An 18251-nucleotide genomic window follows, 5' to 3' on the forward strand; every position below is an offset into this window, starting at 1 on the left:
GTTTCTCCAAGCAGAGCATATCCCAAGGTCTAGCTCTTTTTGGGGTATACAATCTGCTCCTCCATAATCTCTCCCTGAACATACAGAGCCCAGCAACGCCTGAGCCCCCCAAAATTCACCTGGTTCTTGCAATCACCCTCCAGTAACAGAGGCACAACTCAGCAACAACAACCTCACAACGTAGAAAAGAACTTTAGTCATAAAATTCAATTCCCATCAAGGTCGTATTTCATGCAGAGAATTCAAATGCTATAGAATAAGGTTAGAGGACAAACAGTTCACATTCTTGTCCTTCATCTTTACCAAAGCCACAACCCAACTGTGAATTAGCACACACAGTACAGTAAAATAGTGTGTCATAGCCTTTTTGCATGTAATCGTCAAATTACCAAATGAACCTTCACGTTAACCAACTGGGTTCTACTCCCAGTATATGATTCTTATGAAAAGATCAGGTTACCATTTGCCCATTCCACATACGTGGCTACCCGCAAATGAGAATGTTCTAAATTACAGTTAAACTCTTAATGGCTGCTTAAAAATACTAAGGGGAAAAAAATTTTGAAATCTAAAATTCTAAAAATCAACTTATTAATGTGAATTTGCAGTAGAAATAATATGTGCTATAGAAGATATATCATTTTAATTTTTAATAGCTGGTGTTTCCTAATAGACCAGATAGCTGATTTTAAGCACCTTAAAAAAAAATAAAAACAAAAAAACAACCAAATGTAGTAGGTAATATTATTTCTAAAACAAGGAAACTTGGCCCATATGAAGCTATTTTTAAAATAAAAAGCCCTGCTATTCAGAATTTGTCATTTACAGAAAAGTAATAAAATAGAGTAATTAACCACTTAAAGGCAAGCAAATCAGCACTGTTCTGATATAAGTTTTATATGATTTTCTTTCTTTCACATGCCAAGGATTATAGTCTTCTGAGGACTTACTGTATTTATAGAAACCCAAATTTAGATATGTAATGACAAAATTATATAGACAATTCTATTATGGTTAAGACAGGAAAAGAAATTCCATGGGTACTGAAAGCTTTCACTGTTAAGTAGCAAATATAATTCTCACTGAGCAGTAACAAGATGACATACAGTAAAGTCAAAATTAAAAACTTTTATTATATTTCATCAGTTACAGATGTAGTATCTCCCATTTTTTCATATCCATAAAATATATACAAAATTGTGCAAGAATTTCTTTGTGCTATTATTCTATTAAGCTTAGTATGTAATACCTTACCATATTTGCTATTTTTCTAAAGACTTCAGTATAAAGTATTTTGATACACACTACGCTATATACTAAACAAAGGAAAAGATGCTGTTTAACTAGCAGAAATACATATCTCATCAGGCCAGATTATATAAAATTTGTATATTAAAATTAGCACCATCTTTTATAGCATAACAGCATGTTAAATGAAAAAATATCACCTCTTTACCACAAAAAACATCTCAATGATTAAGCCAGGCATTTCTGGTGATAAAAAAGAAGGGTCAAGACTTAAAAAAAAAAAAAAAAAAAAATCAAGAAATCTGGCCAAAGACTACTAGTTTGTATTTTAATGTTACCTTCCAAACCTTCATAGGACATTTTGAGACGTTTACTACCGCTACTTTATTTCAAAATGAATTTATGTAAGCTTTTAGAAATTCACACTTTCAAATGGACATGAAATATGTCAAATGATGCTAAAGAATGGCTGCAATTACCATATCTGAAAACAGACTAGGACATTAAATTTTCAAATGCTATATTCAAAATATAAAGTGCTTTAAATCTAAAAACACACATGAAATGCTATTACCAATTAAGAACATCTGTGCAGGAGCTGTATACTTATCTATTTGCAAAAGTAACTTGAAATGTGAGAGTTTATGGAAAAATAATTATGCTATTCATTTCATCCTAACAAGAATATATAGTGTGGGAAAACATCTTCCATAAAATGTAAATGATTAACACAGACATTATTAAAATTTAAATATTATTTTGCTTCCAATATTTTAGCACCACTAACTTAAAAAAAAAAAAGTGTACTTGCCTAATAAAACTTTGGCATCATCCACATCAAAATCTCCATCACCATCAGCATCATAGATTCCAAGCTTTCCTACAAGAGGAGAAGCAGAGAAGGATATGGGAACAAAAGGGAAGCCAAATTTAATAAGGTGTTACTACTCCTTACAGTCCTGCGTATTAGTTATTAATGCTACCAAGCAAGGCAACTCTTTGCTCCTTTCATTAAGAAAAGTTGTGCTAAATGATAATCTCACTTAAAAATGAAGACAGTTCACTTAGAGATTAAGGAAACATTCACCTAACAAATATAAGAAATAACTGAGATAATATTTTCTTTCAGGGTTTAACAATACCCTGACATTTAATCATTTCAGAATAATATTTTTAAATTTTATTGCTAAAAATATTTTAGATAAAATTTTCAACATATATAAGGAACAATATGGATCCACTTCTAATAGTTACATGAAATTTAATGTTTCTAATATAGAATTTCTCATATTATCAATATTCAAAACTAAATACCCACAGAGTCTCAAAGATTATATGTAATTCACATCAAGTACAAGTACTAAAAATAAAAGGATAGATTATATCTAATAATAAGGACTATGACAAGCATCATGAATCAACCTTTAAAAAAAGACTGTTCTGGAAATACAGTATGTAAAACTGGCCTTTTGAAATTACAAAGGAACACTTACAGTTATCTTACTTAAAAACATAATTAGCACCAGTCACCTAGTACTAAGGAAAAACAAAAAGAAAAGACTTAAAACAGACAAGCTGAAAAGCCAATATAAGCAGAGAGTTCCTCCTTCAAAAACAGTAAGTATGAATTTTAAGGCATAATAAAGTTTTATCATCTCAGAGCACTGTTATGTTCAGCATTTCAAATGTGAGTCAAATACATTCAATTTCCTAAAAACATCCAAAAATCAACATGATTTATAATTCATCACTGGACAATGGATGTGAAGAGGTTTATTAATTTCACATTTTTAAACAATATTTTAAACCACATTCACAAATACAGTATCAGTACTAAAATACTAGTTGGCAACACTGCTGCCATTTCTTATTAAAAAGTAAATTAACACATTGCATAACAGCATGAAGAACTTTGGGAGTAGAATAGGTATGACCAACCTGGACCCTCCCAGAGCCCTTAGGAAAACATTTAACTTGCTATGTCCTACTTAGGAAAATATTTAACTTGCTATGTAGAAGTCTGGTTTACAAAGCACACATATACTGAAAATGATAATAGTGAGAGAGATAAGGAAGTTCTCATTTCTATTATCTAAGAAAACATAAATGAAAAGCACTGGTCTGCAGTTGAAGCTACATATAGTACAGTTCAAATAACATTAAAAAAAACCAGAAACTCTATACTTTCTGAGAAATTTAAAAGGGAAAATTGGTCCTATCACTTACATTCTCTAATGCAGGTGATAACTAAAATAATAGCCTAAGGGTGCAGTTTTAGAGACTAACACAAGTAGACTTAAAATTCAACTCCAAGAGCCTACCTTGAAGTACCTCTGACAAGTTATAACGGAAGTCCTTTGCTTTGGCTGCATGCATGTAAAAACACAAAATTGTTACTTGCGCTTAAATATTCTGAAATTAATAATGATGATAGCACAAAAAGTTAAAAACCAGTGAACTCTATGTTTTTACGTATTTACAATGTTGAATTTTATGTCAGGTGAATTTTACCTCAATTACAAAAAAAAAAAGACTTGATCAAATGAAACAAAAGAATCATCAAAGTAAAAAAATCATGAAAAACTGCAGTGATTATGCGGAGAGAAAGGGGAAAAGGAGAAGGAAGGAAGACAGCTATCAGAAGTAACACGACAACTTCCTCCAAACAGCACACAGGGTACACCTACATATGAACTCACACACATACGTATCCTCCCACAATTTCAATGAGGACACAGAGAGGTGTGCTTTGAAATGCTCTCTTTAAGTCAGGGTCTTGCCAGTTTTGTTTATGATCCATTCACGGGTCCTTGAATACATTCAGTGGCTCATGACCTATTTTAAAAATTCATAATATAACAAAATGGAATAGAAATGATAGACTATTCCATGTCATGGGAGTGTGTACTGTTTGATACAATTTTTCTGTACAAACAATGTAAGTCTATTTTTACTTCAACAGATCATGTTCAAAGAAGTTGAAAGAAGTTGAAGCCATCACTCCAAGCTAACCCTGCCAACGTCCCCTTTTCTTCCTTCCCTTCTGAGAACCACTGGAAGGCTACAGAAATTAACAGCACTAAAAAGAAACAACATGAAGACCCTTACCTAACACTTCTTCATAATCAACAAGATCAAACCAGACCACAGCTACTGATGTCCAGACTCCGAGCAGTGCGACGACCATAAACCATGTGAAAAATGAACTTCCAGAAAGTCCTCCTTTCCTCCCGTTCTTGGGTCCTCCCTGCTTCGTCTCTGTTAAAAAATAAAAGAGGGAAAATGTCATTATATAAGAAGAAAAAGCTTTATTGAACCTCTTTTCACTGAAATATTTCTCCAGGAATTTGATAGTGCTTACAATGCTAAATCACTTCAAAGTTAGTTGTCGCTGAAATTCTTAAATCATGTTACACAAAGATTGTGAAAATGGAAAAGACTTATGGTTTGACACAAAACCACATACCTAAGACCCTAATGAAGTAATGAAAGAAATAAACTACTAATGACTATTTTTAAAATTAAAATTGCTTTGTGTGTTCCAAGTTCTGTATCCAAACAAACTAAATAGAACCTCCTTCAAAGTTCAGAGTCTATCAACAGCTTAATAAGACCATAGAGGTAGCCAAAGCCTTTTTTCCTGCTATAGTTTCTGTAGAATCTGGAAAACTCTAACTGTCATAGAAAAAAGCTTTCCCCAAAATGCTCCATATTCTTAGGCAGAGAGACACAGAAGGAAGGAAACTATTTATAGGAAATAGAGGTCAGGGAAGAAGAGAAGCCAAGCGGTGCAGTTCAGTGCTCCTTCTACAGAGGATCCACTGGGACCCACAGACACAGGGGAAGGTTTTCAAATCCGTCTCGATGCAGAAACACCTTTGCAAGGTCCTGCTCACCAGAACTGTCATGTATCACATTTGATACATTTAATATACTTTATGTTGTTGTTCAGTCCCTAAGTTCCGCCCAACTCTTTGCAACCCCATGAACTCTAGCCCACCAGGCCCCTCTGTCCATGGCACTTGCCTGGCAAGAATACTGGAGTTGGTTGCCATTTCCTTCGCCAATATTCATTTTAGAGGATTCTAACAACTTCAATCAAGTTTCCTAACTTACAGGGTTGGAGGGCGGGGGATAAAACAGGAGCTTGAGATGGACACACACATACTACTATATATAAGATAGACAACCAATAAGGACCTACTGTATAGCACAGGGGACTCTACTCAATATTCTGTGATAAACTGTACGAGAAAAGAACCTAAAAAAGAATGGATATATGTATATGCATAATTGCACTCTGCTGTATACCTGAAACCAACACAACATTGCAAATCAACTAGACGCCAATAAAAAAAAAAAAAGTTTCCTAACTCATTGAACAAAATTAAATAGACATTAAAGACAGCCTAACCCAAAGGAGTTAAAGCAGTAACATGCTGATGGAAGAAAGTGCCTAGAAAATATGTGAATCTAGCAAGAGTAGACATAAGAACTTGAAAAGAATGGCAGGAAGCCATTTATGATTGATGCTCATTGGTGACCAGACCTTAACTATAAAACTTATAGTCCTTAACTATTAAAATAATCTTTTAGTACAAAGTAATAATGACATTCAAGTTAATTCTGCCATTAAACCATTGTTTCAAACTGTTTAACAGTGCAAAAAATGTATAACAAATTTTGGAAAGATTTTTATTCAAAATTTTTTTAATTAAATGGATTTATCGCTTAAAAGGTAAATGTCAAAGAAAGGGTAAACGTTACTTAGCTAGAACATGAAATGATTAGCATTATTTTATCCATCCCTTCATAATGTCAAATAAATTAGGTATTACTCCAGTAGCATCAATCTTTTTACTGTTATTATTTACTAATTCCATGAAGGAACAAAACAGTAAATTATAGAAAGGTGTCTTTCCTGAACCATCTTTTTAGTGGAACTTTTAAACTGACACCAAATAACACATTCTTGATATGCCACTTTGTGAATATGGTGTGCTTAGTCCCAAAGGGCAGATGGGTTTCTGTCCAACCAAACTAAAAAGACCATAGTAAGATAAACCCTTCTAGAGAGTTTAAAACTCCCCAAGAAACTAGTACTCTGCTCCAAACATATTCTGGAAAAACATCTAGTAGTTTGTCCTTCTTTTCTAAGATAAGATGAAGCAGAAATTTTATGTGATTAAGGAAAGGCAAAATAGAAGATGTACCCCAGCATCTGGTCAATTATGTAACTCGAACTATAAGTGAATTACAAATCAACCATTTAATGAGCTTTGGTAAGCATTATTTTAGGGATGTCATATTTATACTCCAAGACTGTATATACATTTAAAGTTTTAAAAAACCATAAAAGCAATTCATCAAACTGATTACTTTTTTGCATTACAGAATATCACCCCCTTGGAGCCAAGAACTGTTATAAAAGTGGGTCAGAAGTAACAGCTGACTTTGCTTCACTCTGTAGATTAAGCAATCCATGGAGAAGGGGAGAAGTGCCTTAAAAAAGAACTAAAAATCAGAAACAGATCTCATATTCTTCTTTATCAGGATGGTCAAGTGATCCATTTTCACCATTTATTTAAAACAGTGTTCAAAGCAGAGAGACTCATATTCTCCACACTAATAATAGAATCCTTCCAGTGACTGCTTAGGTAGCTGAGAGCTGGAAGCAGTTTCAACATGTCTATTTTATGTTTCTTAAACACATTTTTGACATAATGAGCCAATACAACCTGCCTTCCATTAAAAAGACTATATTAAATCACAAAGAAAAGCAAAAACAAACACATACAAAAATGTAAATCAACACACCATTAAAGAACAGTTGAAGGTTAATTATTCAATTTGAAAAAACAAAATAAAATCCTTAAGTCCTTTCTTTGCATTTGTCGTCTGCTTCACAAAAATTAGGTCCATTTCCACATATAAGGCTCTGCTTCAGCCAACTAAGTATGTTCATTAATACAAGACAGGAATCATAAAGCCCTTAAATTTCCTAAAATTTTATATGAAATCTAAATGCGCACAATTCATTAAAATCACTGTAATTAAATTCTAAGACCAAAACAAACCACTTATTCATTTATCTGAAGTTTGTAAAATGTTGTCCCTGATATTACAATACAATAAAAGATATTTTAGGTTAAGACTCTAAAACTTAACATTAATATTAAAGACAGATTGGTCCATGAAAAATTAAACTACTTGAAACACTGAGATCTCCAGGAGTTTGAAATGGAAAACATAGAAGATGCAGTCAAAGCACTTAGCCAAAAATATCTGAACAGCGCACAACTGAAAATCAAGCTAAAAACTGCCGTCTTGTTTCCAAACCACTTTTAACCCAAAGAACAAAAATATAACTTTACCTTCTGCCATTTTGATTTCTTCAATCCATGAATAATATATATGGAAGGAAAAAAAAAAACCAAAGCCCTGTGAGCAGGTATCATGCACGACACAGGCCGTTTGCTACCTACTGGCGCTGTGGACAGGCCAGCAGTTGCTTGGGCAAGGCCTCTAGAGCTGAAATTGGACCTGATTGCAAACTCTGCTCACCAGTTATTTTTAGAGGCCTCTTCCTCAGGGCCAAATACTGCTAATCACTTGGGCTGAAATGCTCTGCTAAGAGTATGACAGCCTTTCTCCCACTTCTGGGATCCCTTTCTGGGTTGATCCTATTCCCCAACTCCAAAATCTAAAAAAAAAAATCAAGCATGCTTAAAACATAAAAAAGAGGAACAAATGTGCTGTCAGTTTGGGTTTTCTGAAATCAGTCTTCAGTGCTTTTAGCCAAATACCAAATCATTCAAAACTGAAGTAAGTCTTGCTATAAAATGTAGCCCCATGCCCAGCAACAGCTTGAATTGACCCTTGAGAATCTAATCCAATGCCTATGTGAAAAGTCCATTATTTAGTTTGTCCTAATGAAACAGAGCCCTAAAAAGTAAGAAATGAATCAATGCTCTAGAATTCTGAATCACAGACAATACCTTCCCAAGACTAATTCCCTCAACAGCAAAAGTAAAGTGACAATAAAAAATTGTTTCCTAGAGAAGGAGGGAGAGAGAGCTGGGGAGGAAGACATGGTGGGCAGGGGAGTAGACAGGGAAAGAAGGAACTCTTCACCAGTAAGAAAATAATCTAGGAAACACTAGATAAATCATCTCATGAAACTGGAAAGAGATTGCATAACTGTATTCTGATTTTTTTTTTCATCTTCTCCCTACCCCCCTCTCCAAATATTCTCTTCTGGGAAATAAAACCAGCCCAGTTTATTCACTGATTTAAGATTTGTTGTTGTTTTTCAGTTGCTAAGTCATGTCTGACTCTGTGACCCCATGGACTGCAGCACACCAGCCTTCTCTGTTCTCCACTGTCTCCTGGAGTTTGCTCAAATCCATGCGCTAGTGGTAAAGAACCCACCTGCCAGTGCAGGAGATGTAAGAGACACAGGTTTGATTCCTGGGTCAGGAAGATCCCCAGGAGGAGGGCATGGCAATCCACTCCAGTATTCTTGCCTGGAGAACCCCATGGAAAGAGGAGCCAGGCAGACTATGGTCCATACGGTCTCAGAGTTGGACATGACTGAAGCAACTTAGCACACACATGTCCACTGAGTCCGTGATGCTATCTAACCACCTCATCCTCTGCCACCCCCTTGTCATACTGCTTTCAATCTTTCCCAGTTTAGCAGCTCACAGACTTCATCAGAGCTCTGATCAATACACTAAATTAATTTAGCACACACTGTATCTAGAGCGAGGCAGCAACCTTTAAAAGTTGTTTATGAGTCTTGAATTTTTTCAGTCAAACTGAATACTTCACACACAAATGAAACAGATAAATGTCCTGAAAAGGAGTCAGAACCTATGATGCCAATATTCAATGGCCCAGAGCCTGGACAGAGTGAACAGAGCAGCAGGGACACCTAAGCAAAACTGACCAGGGTCTTAGGTGCCCGGACCAAGAGTCATTCCTCCCTTCAAGGATCTGTCCTGCTGAAGTCAGTACTAACTAAAATGTTGAATGATAAAGAATCATCTGTTGATAGGGGTTTAAGATAGATCACCAACCATCATACAGATTTCCTAGACAAATATTTCAGAAGCTTCTTCTGTTGTTTTCAGAGAGGGAGAGTGACTGGAGGCCCTTCTTGGGAATACTGGAAACCAAGCCATCACACTTACAAGTGCGTAGCCCATTTCAGACTCAAGAGACCTCAATTCAAGTTTCAAAACCTTTGATCTGAGGATAGTCATCAAACATTTGGGCCTCCGTTTCCTTGCCCATAAAAAGTGTCTTGGAGAATTTCTGTTTTGTAAGTTCACTAGTATCATCTTTTTCTAGATTCCACATATAACAGATGTCATATGATATTTCTCCTCCTCGGTCTGATTTACTTCACTCAGTATGACACTCTCTAGGTCCATCTATGAAGATGCAAATAAAATGAACTTAATGAGTCTGGGAGAAGGGATAGTTACAGACTTCGGAATGGACATGTACACACTACTGTATTTAAAATGGATAACCAACAAGGACCTACTGTATAGCACAGGGAACTCTGCTTAATGTCATGTGGCAGCCTGGATGGGAGCGGGGTTTGGGGGAGAATGGATACATGCATATGCATGGCTGAGTCCCTGAGTTGTTCACCTGAAACTACCACAACATTGTTAATTGGCGATCCCCCAATACAGAATAAAAAGTTTAAAGTTTAGGGGGAAGAAAAGTGTCTTGGCACGAAGGAGGCCTGCAAATATTTGCTGAAGTCATACATATGGCACATGGTGACTGGAGCCATCTGGACTCATGCACAAGTCTGCTCAGCCCCAATTTACAGCTCTTTACATGGCCCTGGCCTGCCAACAAGCCTGCAGAGGCTGAGAGGGCTTCTTCTCTCCCTTTATGGGCCTGGGCAAGGCCCTAATTCCAGGTGTGGGGCCAAACGTCAAACTGAGACAAGAATCATAGCTACTAAGTGTGGGTACACCTCACCCTGAGGATCCTTCCATACAGCTCCAAATAATTCTTCTCCACAAATCTTTATCACATATATTTACACACCCTAGAGTTAACCTTCTCCTTGTTTCTTGCAACAATTTTACAGGTATTGCAATAAAATATCTTACCTCCTCAGTTTCACAATAATGGCAGACCTGTTATTCTAGATAGGGCCATTAGGATGAAATCTCTCTAAAATAACATTGCTTAAGGAAAAAGAAAACCTGAATTCCAAGTAACTATCTCTTATAATTGTTGCTTGATTGCTAAGTTGTGTCCAACTCTGCAAACCCATAGACTGTAGCACACCAGGCTCCTCTGTCCTTCACTATCTCCTAGAGTACACTCAAATTCATGTCCGTTGAGTCAATGGTACTATCTAATCATTTCATCCTCTGCTGCCCTTCTCCTTTTGTCTTCAATCTTTTCCAGCATCAGGGTCTTTTCCAATGAGTCGACTCTTTGCATCAGGTGGGCAAAGTATTGGAGCTTTGGCATCAGTTCTTCCAGTGAATATTTGGAGTTGGTTTTCTTTAGGATGACTGGTTTGACCTCTTACAATAATAATTCAATTTTATAAAATCTTTTAAATCAATAAAATTTGCATATAGCAAATCATATCTTTATGACCCTAGCAAAGAGAAATGAAGTAATATTAACTATTCCTTGTAACAGCTGCTGGAACTAATAGCAAACTCCTACGTTCAAGCAAAGATTAAACTTCCACAGTGTGCTCTGAGATTATTACTGTCAGCCTGACATCACTGGAGACCACAAGAGCTAAGACTTATGTCCATGGAGTCCAGTGCTCTTCCTCTTCTAAAACTGACCAGGTGAAAACCCATCAGGATTCTCACAGGGCAAGAGTGATGACTTCCTCCAAGCCATCCTCCTGATAGCTTACCCAATCAGCTATCACTTACAGTGGTGCTGCTCAAACCAGAGTCACCTGGAGGACCCGTCAACACAGATTGCTGGGCCCACCTCACAGTTTCGGTTCTGTAGGTCTGGAGTGGAGCCCAAGATTATGCATTTCTATTGATAACAAGGTGATCTGATGGTGGGCCAGGGACCACAGAAAAAGAGAATCACTGCATCCCTAATGCTCAGGTCTGGAACAAGGGACTGAATCTGTCTTGTTCATTAATGTACATCTGCCTTGCACCTATTTGTTAAATAAGTAGGTAAATTCTTTCTCGAATCCTGGCTGTTACAGAGTAATCAAACTTCTTCCTGCTAACACTTCAGAAATAAGGGAGCAAAGGGACTCAATAAATATTCCGATAAATGTCAGGTCACTTCAAGCTTCCTCATCTCCAGGAATTTAATGATCCTAAATTTCATTCATAAGTGGAAAAGATCTATAAATTATTAAGAAAGAGAGAAATTAGGGAAAAAGTCCAGTAGTTCCCAAACAATGGTGAGGAACCCCAAATGGTCTAGGACCAAGACCTCATTGCTCTATGTCAGACAAAGTCCTCACTGATCAATCCTGGCTGCATGACACCCAGCTTGAGCACAAGAAGACCTGAGCATGAAGGACCTGTGTAGTCCATTCGTCAGCCTGCTGGCCAGATGCCTGAAGCACCTAACACCTAAGGCACCCCCGACACCTCTCCCGACTGACCCTGGGAAAAGGCATGAAAGACTGAAGGAGTGACAAGGGGCTGCCATGGGTTTTAGAATTCAGTAAAACAAAATGAAGAAAGCCATTTCCATTTGCATCAAGATAAATGAGGAAAAGAGAAACAATTAGCAATAACTATCTAAATCAGCTCCCAAACAATTTTTGGAAACTTTATTAATCTTTGGAACCCCAAGTTGGGAACCACTGCCCCAACGTATACTTCTGTCTGGATTACTGCTGATTCACTGCAGAGAGAACAACTGTATCAGAGCACAGGCCCATCAACCCCACCTAATGACTCTGTGGTAGACCAGAACTCCACTAGTAAGAAGCTAAAAATACAACACAAATGGGAGCTAAGCCTCAAATGCTCATGCCAGGCCTAATGAGCAAGTTCCTAAAGTGTCATTAGTTCTTTCTACAGAGAATTTAATAAAGAGAGAAGACTTAGAAACAAAAAACACCCCCAGCTTGTCAATCATTTATCTTGTGTAGGTAACAGCTATTAGTATGGTACTGAAATTTGGTCTCCTGCTGAATCTAGAGTGGTAAAAGGTACTTTTAAAAAAGTAAGTGGTGGTGTCCATTCAGAAACTCTGAGATGATGGAAGTTGTTTCAAAAAAATAACAAAAAAAAGTTGTTGTTATTGTTGTTTTTCAAAACTAAAAACGACAGAAAAGCGTAACCCTACTTCCTTATGTAGCTCTAAATCCAAGGCAATGAGACTAGGTCACAAAGCCATCATGCATGACCACCACCGATTTACAGCTGTGTCCCTGAGGACTTTTTGACCTTAACCCATTTAGACAGCAAAAGATCTGCAGCCATCCTTCCCAAGAGCCCACACTTTCTAGGGTGAAAGAATTCAGCATTTACAATAAAGTGCCCAAGAGATGCAAGAAGGAAGTAAAGAAAAGCATTAGCAAAAACTATAAGGAAAGCTCAGGCTTCCCTGGTGGCTGAGAAGGTCAAGAATCTGCCTGTGATGCAGGAGATCTGGGTTCGATCACCTGGGTCAGGAAGATCCCCTGGAGGAGGGAATGGTGACCCACTCCAGTATTCTTGCTTGGAGAATTCCATGGACAGAGGAGCCTGGCAGGCTACAGGCCATGAGGTTGCAAAGAGCTGGACATGACTGAGCGACTAACACCTTCACATACAGAAAACTCACGTGATAAATTACAAAACATATGCATTTTAAAAATTACAAGAAAAAAAGCAGTTGATGCAATTATGTATCACAATACATTCTGGGGACAAGCCCTTTACTAAATAAGTTAATAATGATGAAGCTGATAAAACATAATAAACTAAAGCAAGAATGCCTGTAATTGTAAATTGCATAGTCAAGAGTTAACTTTACCCAAACAGAGGTCTGGCTTTTGCCCTTGTCTACTTGGAGGTCCCTGACATGTCCTACCCAATAGGAGTAATTGGTTTGCTTGGGTGCTCTGGCCAGTGGACAGTCTAACAGGGTGATTTGCAGACTGTATGACCATATATATTAGTTAAGGGCAGCCATGTCCAACACTTTTGCAATCCTATAAACTGTAGCCTGCCAGGCTCTTCCGTCCATGGGATCTTCCAGGCAAGAATACTGGAATGGGTTGCCATTTCCTTCTCCAGGGGATCTTGCCGACCCAGGGATCGAACCCACGTCTCCTATGTTGGCAGGCAGATTCTTTACCCCTGAGTACCAGGGAAGCCCAGTAAGTGATGAAGCCCTAGTAAAAACTCTGAGTACCAAAGGCTCGGATGAGCTCCCCTTATTGGCAATACTCTACATATACTGGAAACTGATGTCCATGAGGAAAATGGGAGCTTTGTGTTCAGAACCTTCCCACTTTGCCCTGAGTCTCGTCCTTTGGCTAGTTCTAATCTGCAGCCTTCCACTGCAATTCAATTGCAATGGTGAACAGAGCACAAAAGAGGAAAGTTACCCAGTTCTGAGTTATTCCCACAAACTATCAAGCCTGAGAGTGGCTGTGGGGACCTCCTAGGTTGGCCTTCTAGTGGCCAGCTGGTCTGAAGTGACAGCAGCCCTGGGGACTGGCCCACCCTCAGCCGACCTGAGCAGAAGCACAGGAAAGCAGGAAGGGCAGCTACAGAGAAAAGGCAGCAATTACCAAGCAGTGTGCACTCCCCTACCCCACACACCACCCCCACCTCCTCCCGCCTCCTGCAAGGTGTCCTAGGTTCCTTCGCCCAAGGAGGGCAGGAAGAGAGAACCAGGGTATATACCATCATGCCAGCATCTTACTCAAAAAGGCTGACTGCCAAGCAAGGGATTCGAAGGAGCAAGAGAGGGTAGGGGGCTCTGCCAGGAGTGGATGTCCCAGAGGGCTGGAAGGTCCCACCAGACCTTCCAAAGAACTCACAGGGGAAGTGTTTGGCTGCCTGTCACTGTATAGTCCATGGGGTCTCAACGAGTCAAAACAGGACTGAGTGACTTTCACTTTCACCTATTGTCAACCATGGACAGTTGATCTTATCAACCAGCAAGAGACTGACAGGGACCAATGAGACGATAGAAGATGGCTTTCCCTCTCTTCCCCTCTCTCCGTCTCCCATCCCCAGCACTCCCAACAAACTAGAGCCTGGAAGAGACAAGAAGGACACTGCCCCAAAGCAGACCACACAGACAGAATGCAAACATCACTTCTCCCACTGCAGGCCCTTCTGCCTTCCTGCCAACGGGAGAGGAGAAAGTCTGCACTGAAAATGAGGTCATACTTAAAGCAGACAGACTTCCAGAAACGCAGAGTGACTGGGGTGCTAAGGAATCCACCCCAGAGATGGTCAAGAGCCTCTGCTACCCAGAGATTAATCTAATCCAACTAACCACAGTGACTGGAGGAAAATGAAGCTTCACGATAACACCCGGCCAGACAAAGCCTACTAAAGAGAGCAGCTATAAACGTAGCTGCATGTTAGGCCGACAAACAAAAAGCTGCCAGGATTTGACTATTTGGGGCCCACAAAAATGGCTATTTCATAGGATTCGAACAAACAATACATGAATATTTGAAAAGTATTTTATTACAAAAATTTCCCAACACACAACAAAGCTGAAAGAATTTTACGTAGAATATTCACATGCATATCACTCAGTTGCGATGATTAACATTTTATCTTGCTTACGTTATGTCTATTCATTCCTTGATATTCATTCATGAATCCATTTTACACGTCTAGCGCATTTCAAATTAAACCTGTAGACACTAGCACACTTCCCCAAGTATTTCAGCTTCTACATCATAAACCACAGTCCAATCTTTATCATTTCACATACAATGTACATAAAATGAAATGCCCTAATTTAAAGTGTACACTCCCTGAGTTTTCACAAAAATATACACCGTGTAAGCCAAATCTCTTATCAAGACACAGAACACGGACGCCCTTACCAGCCAAATTCCACAGCAACCCCAAGCCCAGGGACAGCCCCATTGTTTCACTTTTTTTTCCCACTGGAGGTTAGTGTTGCCTGTTCTTGAAATGTCATAAAAATGGCGTACCTGGTATATGCTTGTTGCCGTAAGGCTTGTCTCCCTGAGCTTTACATTCTGAGGGGCCATGTATGTTATAGGCAGGGGTACTGCATGGCTTCCTGTTGCTGGGAAGTATTCCGCTGGGCAAATTCACCCGAGTATACCAGAGCATTCTCCTACTGGTAGAAGTCTGAACTGTTGGCAGGCCTTGAGTGTTACGAATAAAGCTGCTGGGGATATTCTTGTGCAAGAACATTGCTTCCATATTAGAAATAAAAGCTTGCGCTTCTCCTGGGAAATAAATACCTAGGAGTGGAATTGCTGGGTCACAGGGCTCAGGCACACTCACTGCGGTAAGAAACTGCCAGATCTTTGACTCTAGTGGTTCCACCATTTTATATACACACCAAAAATGTGTAACAGTTCTTTTGTTCTAAGATGCTGTCAACATTTGCTGTGGTCAGTCTTTTTAATTTTAGCCACTCTGATGAGTATGCAGTGGTATCTGTTGGTTTAATTTGCATTCCCCCGAGGGCCAATGTTCCAGCACTTTTCTACTGTGCTTACTAGCTATTTATTTCTTTTCTGTGAACTCTCTACTCAAATCTTCTGAACATTTGCCTATTTTTTTAAATGTTTTCCTAAGTTGAACTGTAGGACGTCTTTGTATTCCCTGGATAATGGCCCTTTAACAGACAACATGTGTTACAAAATTTTCTCCCAGGCTGTGATTGACCTATTCCTTATCTTAAAGCATCTTTTAATGGGTAAAAGTTTCCCATTCTGATGATGTCTTAACTCGTTAATACATTAATAAAGTTAATGAATTAATTTTCTATGTATTTTAAATATATTACCAAATCGGAAAATGTTACTTAAACCTTGACAAGGTTTCCATGCCTTACATTCTGAAATGTGACTGATTTCAGCACTTTTACACAAGCACTGGGTGTGTAACACAAACATTCACAGAAGCCACGTTACTGGCTCAAAGTCCGTGCCCATGAGAAGGACAGTCCTGAAATCAAAGTCCAGGAATGTCAATTAAATGTCTGCTAGCCACAGACATCACAGAGATAAAGCAAGAGCACTTTGATCATTTTAAGGAATATTTTCATTAGCTCCAATGAGTCACAGAAAGTTTCCAAGCTAGTTGTTTTTCCCTTAAATTTGACGGGATGGATTAAATCTAATTCCTCTGCCACCCAACAGCCCTGCCAAGACTGACCTCTTCTTTCAAAAACTAGTGCACTTGTGTTTTTATCTACATGTTTTCCCCAAACTGCTCATGACTCCACATTTAAATTACCCATCCGCTGTGAAGGAAGAAATCAGCTTCTCTTTACTGTGATTTTTCACGTTATCCACCTCCTAAGTGCTACAGAATATCACAAAAAGCAACATATTTTAGGGGAAAGGCATGTAGTTTACCCATGAGACTTTGTGGAATAAAATCTATCTTAATTTTTTAAATCTTTTAAATAAAAAAGACATCAACAGTTCAAAGGTGGAGCGGGCTGTTTGAAGGATACTATTGCAATAAACTAGGAAGGTCTGAATATAGACTTAAATCAGTTAACAGTGCTGTAAGTACTGTTAAACTTTCTGAGTGTGATCATTATATTGTGATTACGTAGGCACATATCCTTGTTTTTAGGGGAAACGTGCTGAAAAATTCAGGAATAAAGTATCATGATTTAATTAAACAGTTCAAAGGCAAAAATGAATAAATAAAATGGTGTGTATGTATCTAGAGTGACCTATAGAAAATGCAAAGCCATCAAAACAACCAGTGAACCTAAACAAACTTTTCTTATAACTATCTTGAAGGTCTGAATTTTTTCACACTAAAAAGTTGGGAAAATCCAGATTTCCAGGCCCATTTCTAGTCCTGAAGAGTCAGATATTCCCGATAAGGTATTCCAGATAAGGGTTAAGAATGTGAAAAGTCTCCCCCCAGGTTAATTCATGATTGGGTTCTAGATAAGTAAAAAAAAATTGAAAAATTTTACAACTTCAAGTTTTAAGGATGCTTCTGGAGACCCTCAAAGAAATCTGATTAGAAAGTGCATTTAGGTAATACTGCATCAGTGCTGCCTTTCTGATGACTCAGACGGTAAAGAACCTGCCAATCTGCCTGTAATGCAGGAGATATAGGTTTGATCCCTGGGTCAGGAAGATCTCCTGGAGAAGGGAATGGCTACCCACTCCAGTATTCTTGCCTGGAGAATCCCATGGACAGAGGAGCCTGTGGGCTACCGTCCATGGGGTCACTCGGCTAAGTCACTAACACTTTCACTTTCACCATGTCCTTAGGAGGGCTCAGGGTAGGAAGCAGTTAAGCCAATTAAACTGTCATGATGTTACCTTCAAAGAGGTCCCAGAGACAGACAGACAGAGAGATGAGAAAGGAAGGAAGATCAATACACAATGAGAGCAAACGTGGCCAACCGCCAACAGTTGGCAAGTCCAGGTGAAGAGCATACAAGCCTTGGTCTGAACTTTTTGCTGTCAAATAGGTTTAAAAGTTTCAAAACAAAAGGTTAGATAAATATAAAAATAAAAACAAAATTGAATTGATTTAAAAATAAATGGAAGGAAGGAAGGAATGAAAGAATAAGTGAAGTCAAGGATCAAGTCCTAAACCCAACAGTAATGGAAAGAACACCAATTCCATGTCTGGCCTCCGATTTAGGAGAAACCAAAGGGAGAATGCTCCCCACTCCACGTCTCCTCCATGCAGGGTCTACCAACAGATCTCCACCTGCTCACTGGCCATTTCCACTGGATGCCCTGGGTTTCACCTCTGATTCATCTGATGGGATTATAAGCCTAACTACTCTGCCACCTCCTGGATGGGGGGGTGGGGGGG

At 38.5% G+C, this 18251-nt stretch overlaps 1 protein-coding gene across 18 annotated transcripts in view; it reads right to left on the minus strand.

The window, feature by feature from the left end:
- The window catches only part of ASPH (aspartate beta-hydroxylase), a 187721-nt gene that overhangs the window by 151965 nt on the left and 17505 nt on the right, over positions 1-18251 (minus strand). For 3 of the 18 annotated variants that reach the window (XM_055546083.1, XM_055546081.1, XM_055546080.1), the window contains exons 1-4: positions 15407-15566; positions 4357-4506; positions 3570-3614; positions 2060-2128 (exon numbers count right to left, since the gene is read on the minus strand). In XM_055546083.1, the coding sequence (XP_055402058.1) occupies positions 2060-2128; positions 3570-3614; positions 4357-4506; positions 15407-15551 (409 nt within the window). In that variant the 5' untranslated portion in view covers positions 15552-15566. Of the gene's footprint in view, positions 1-2059; positions 2129-3569; positions 3615-4356; positions 4507-7622; positions 7787-15406; positions 15858-18251 lie in introns of those variants that run through there. The other 15 variants (XM_055546071.1, XM_055546067.1, XM_055546076.1 and 12 more) reach the window with 12 other exon arrangements.

The sequence above is a fragment of the Bubalus kerabau genome, chromosome 14, assembly GCF_029407905.1.
Source record: "Bubalus kerabau isolate K-KA32 ecotype Philippines breed swamp buffalo chromosome 14, PCC_UOA_SB_1v2, whole genome shotgun sequence".
Lineage (NCBI taxonomy): Eukaryota > Metazoa > Chordata > Mammalia > Artiodactyla > Bovidae > Bubalus > Bubalus kerabau.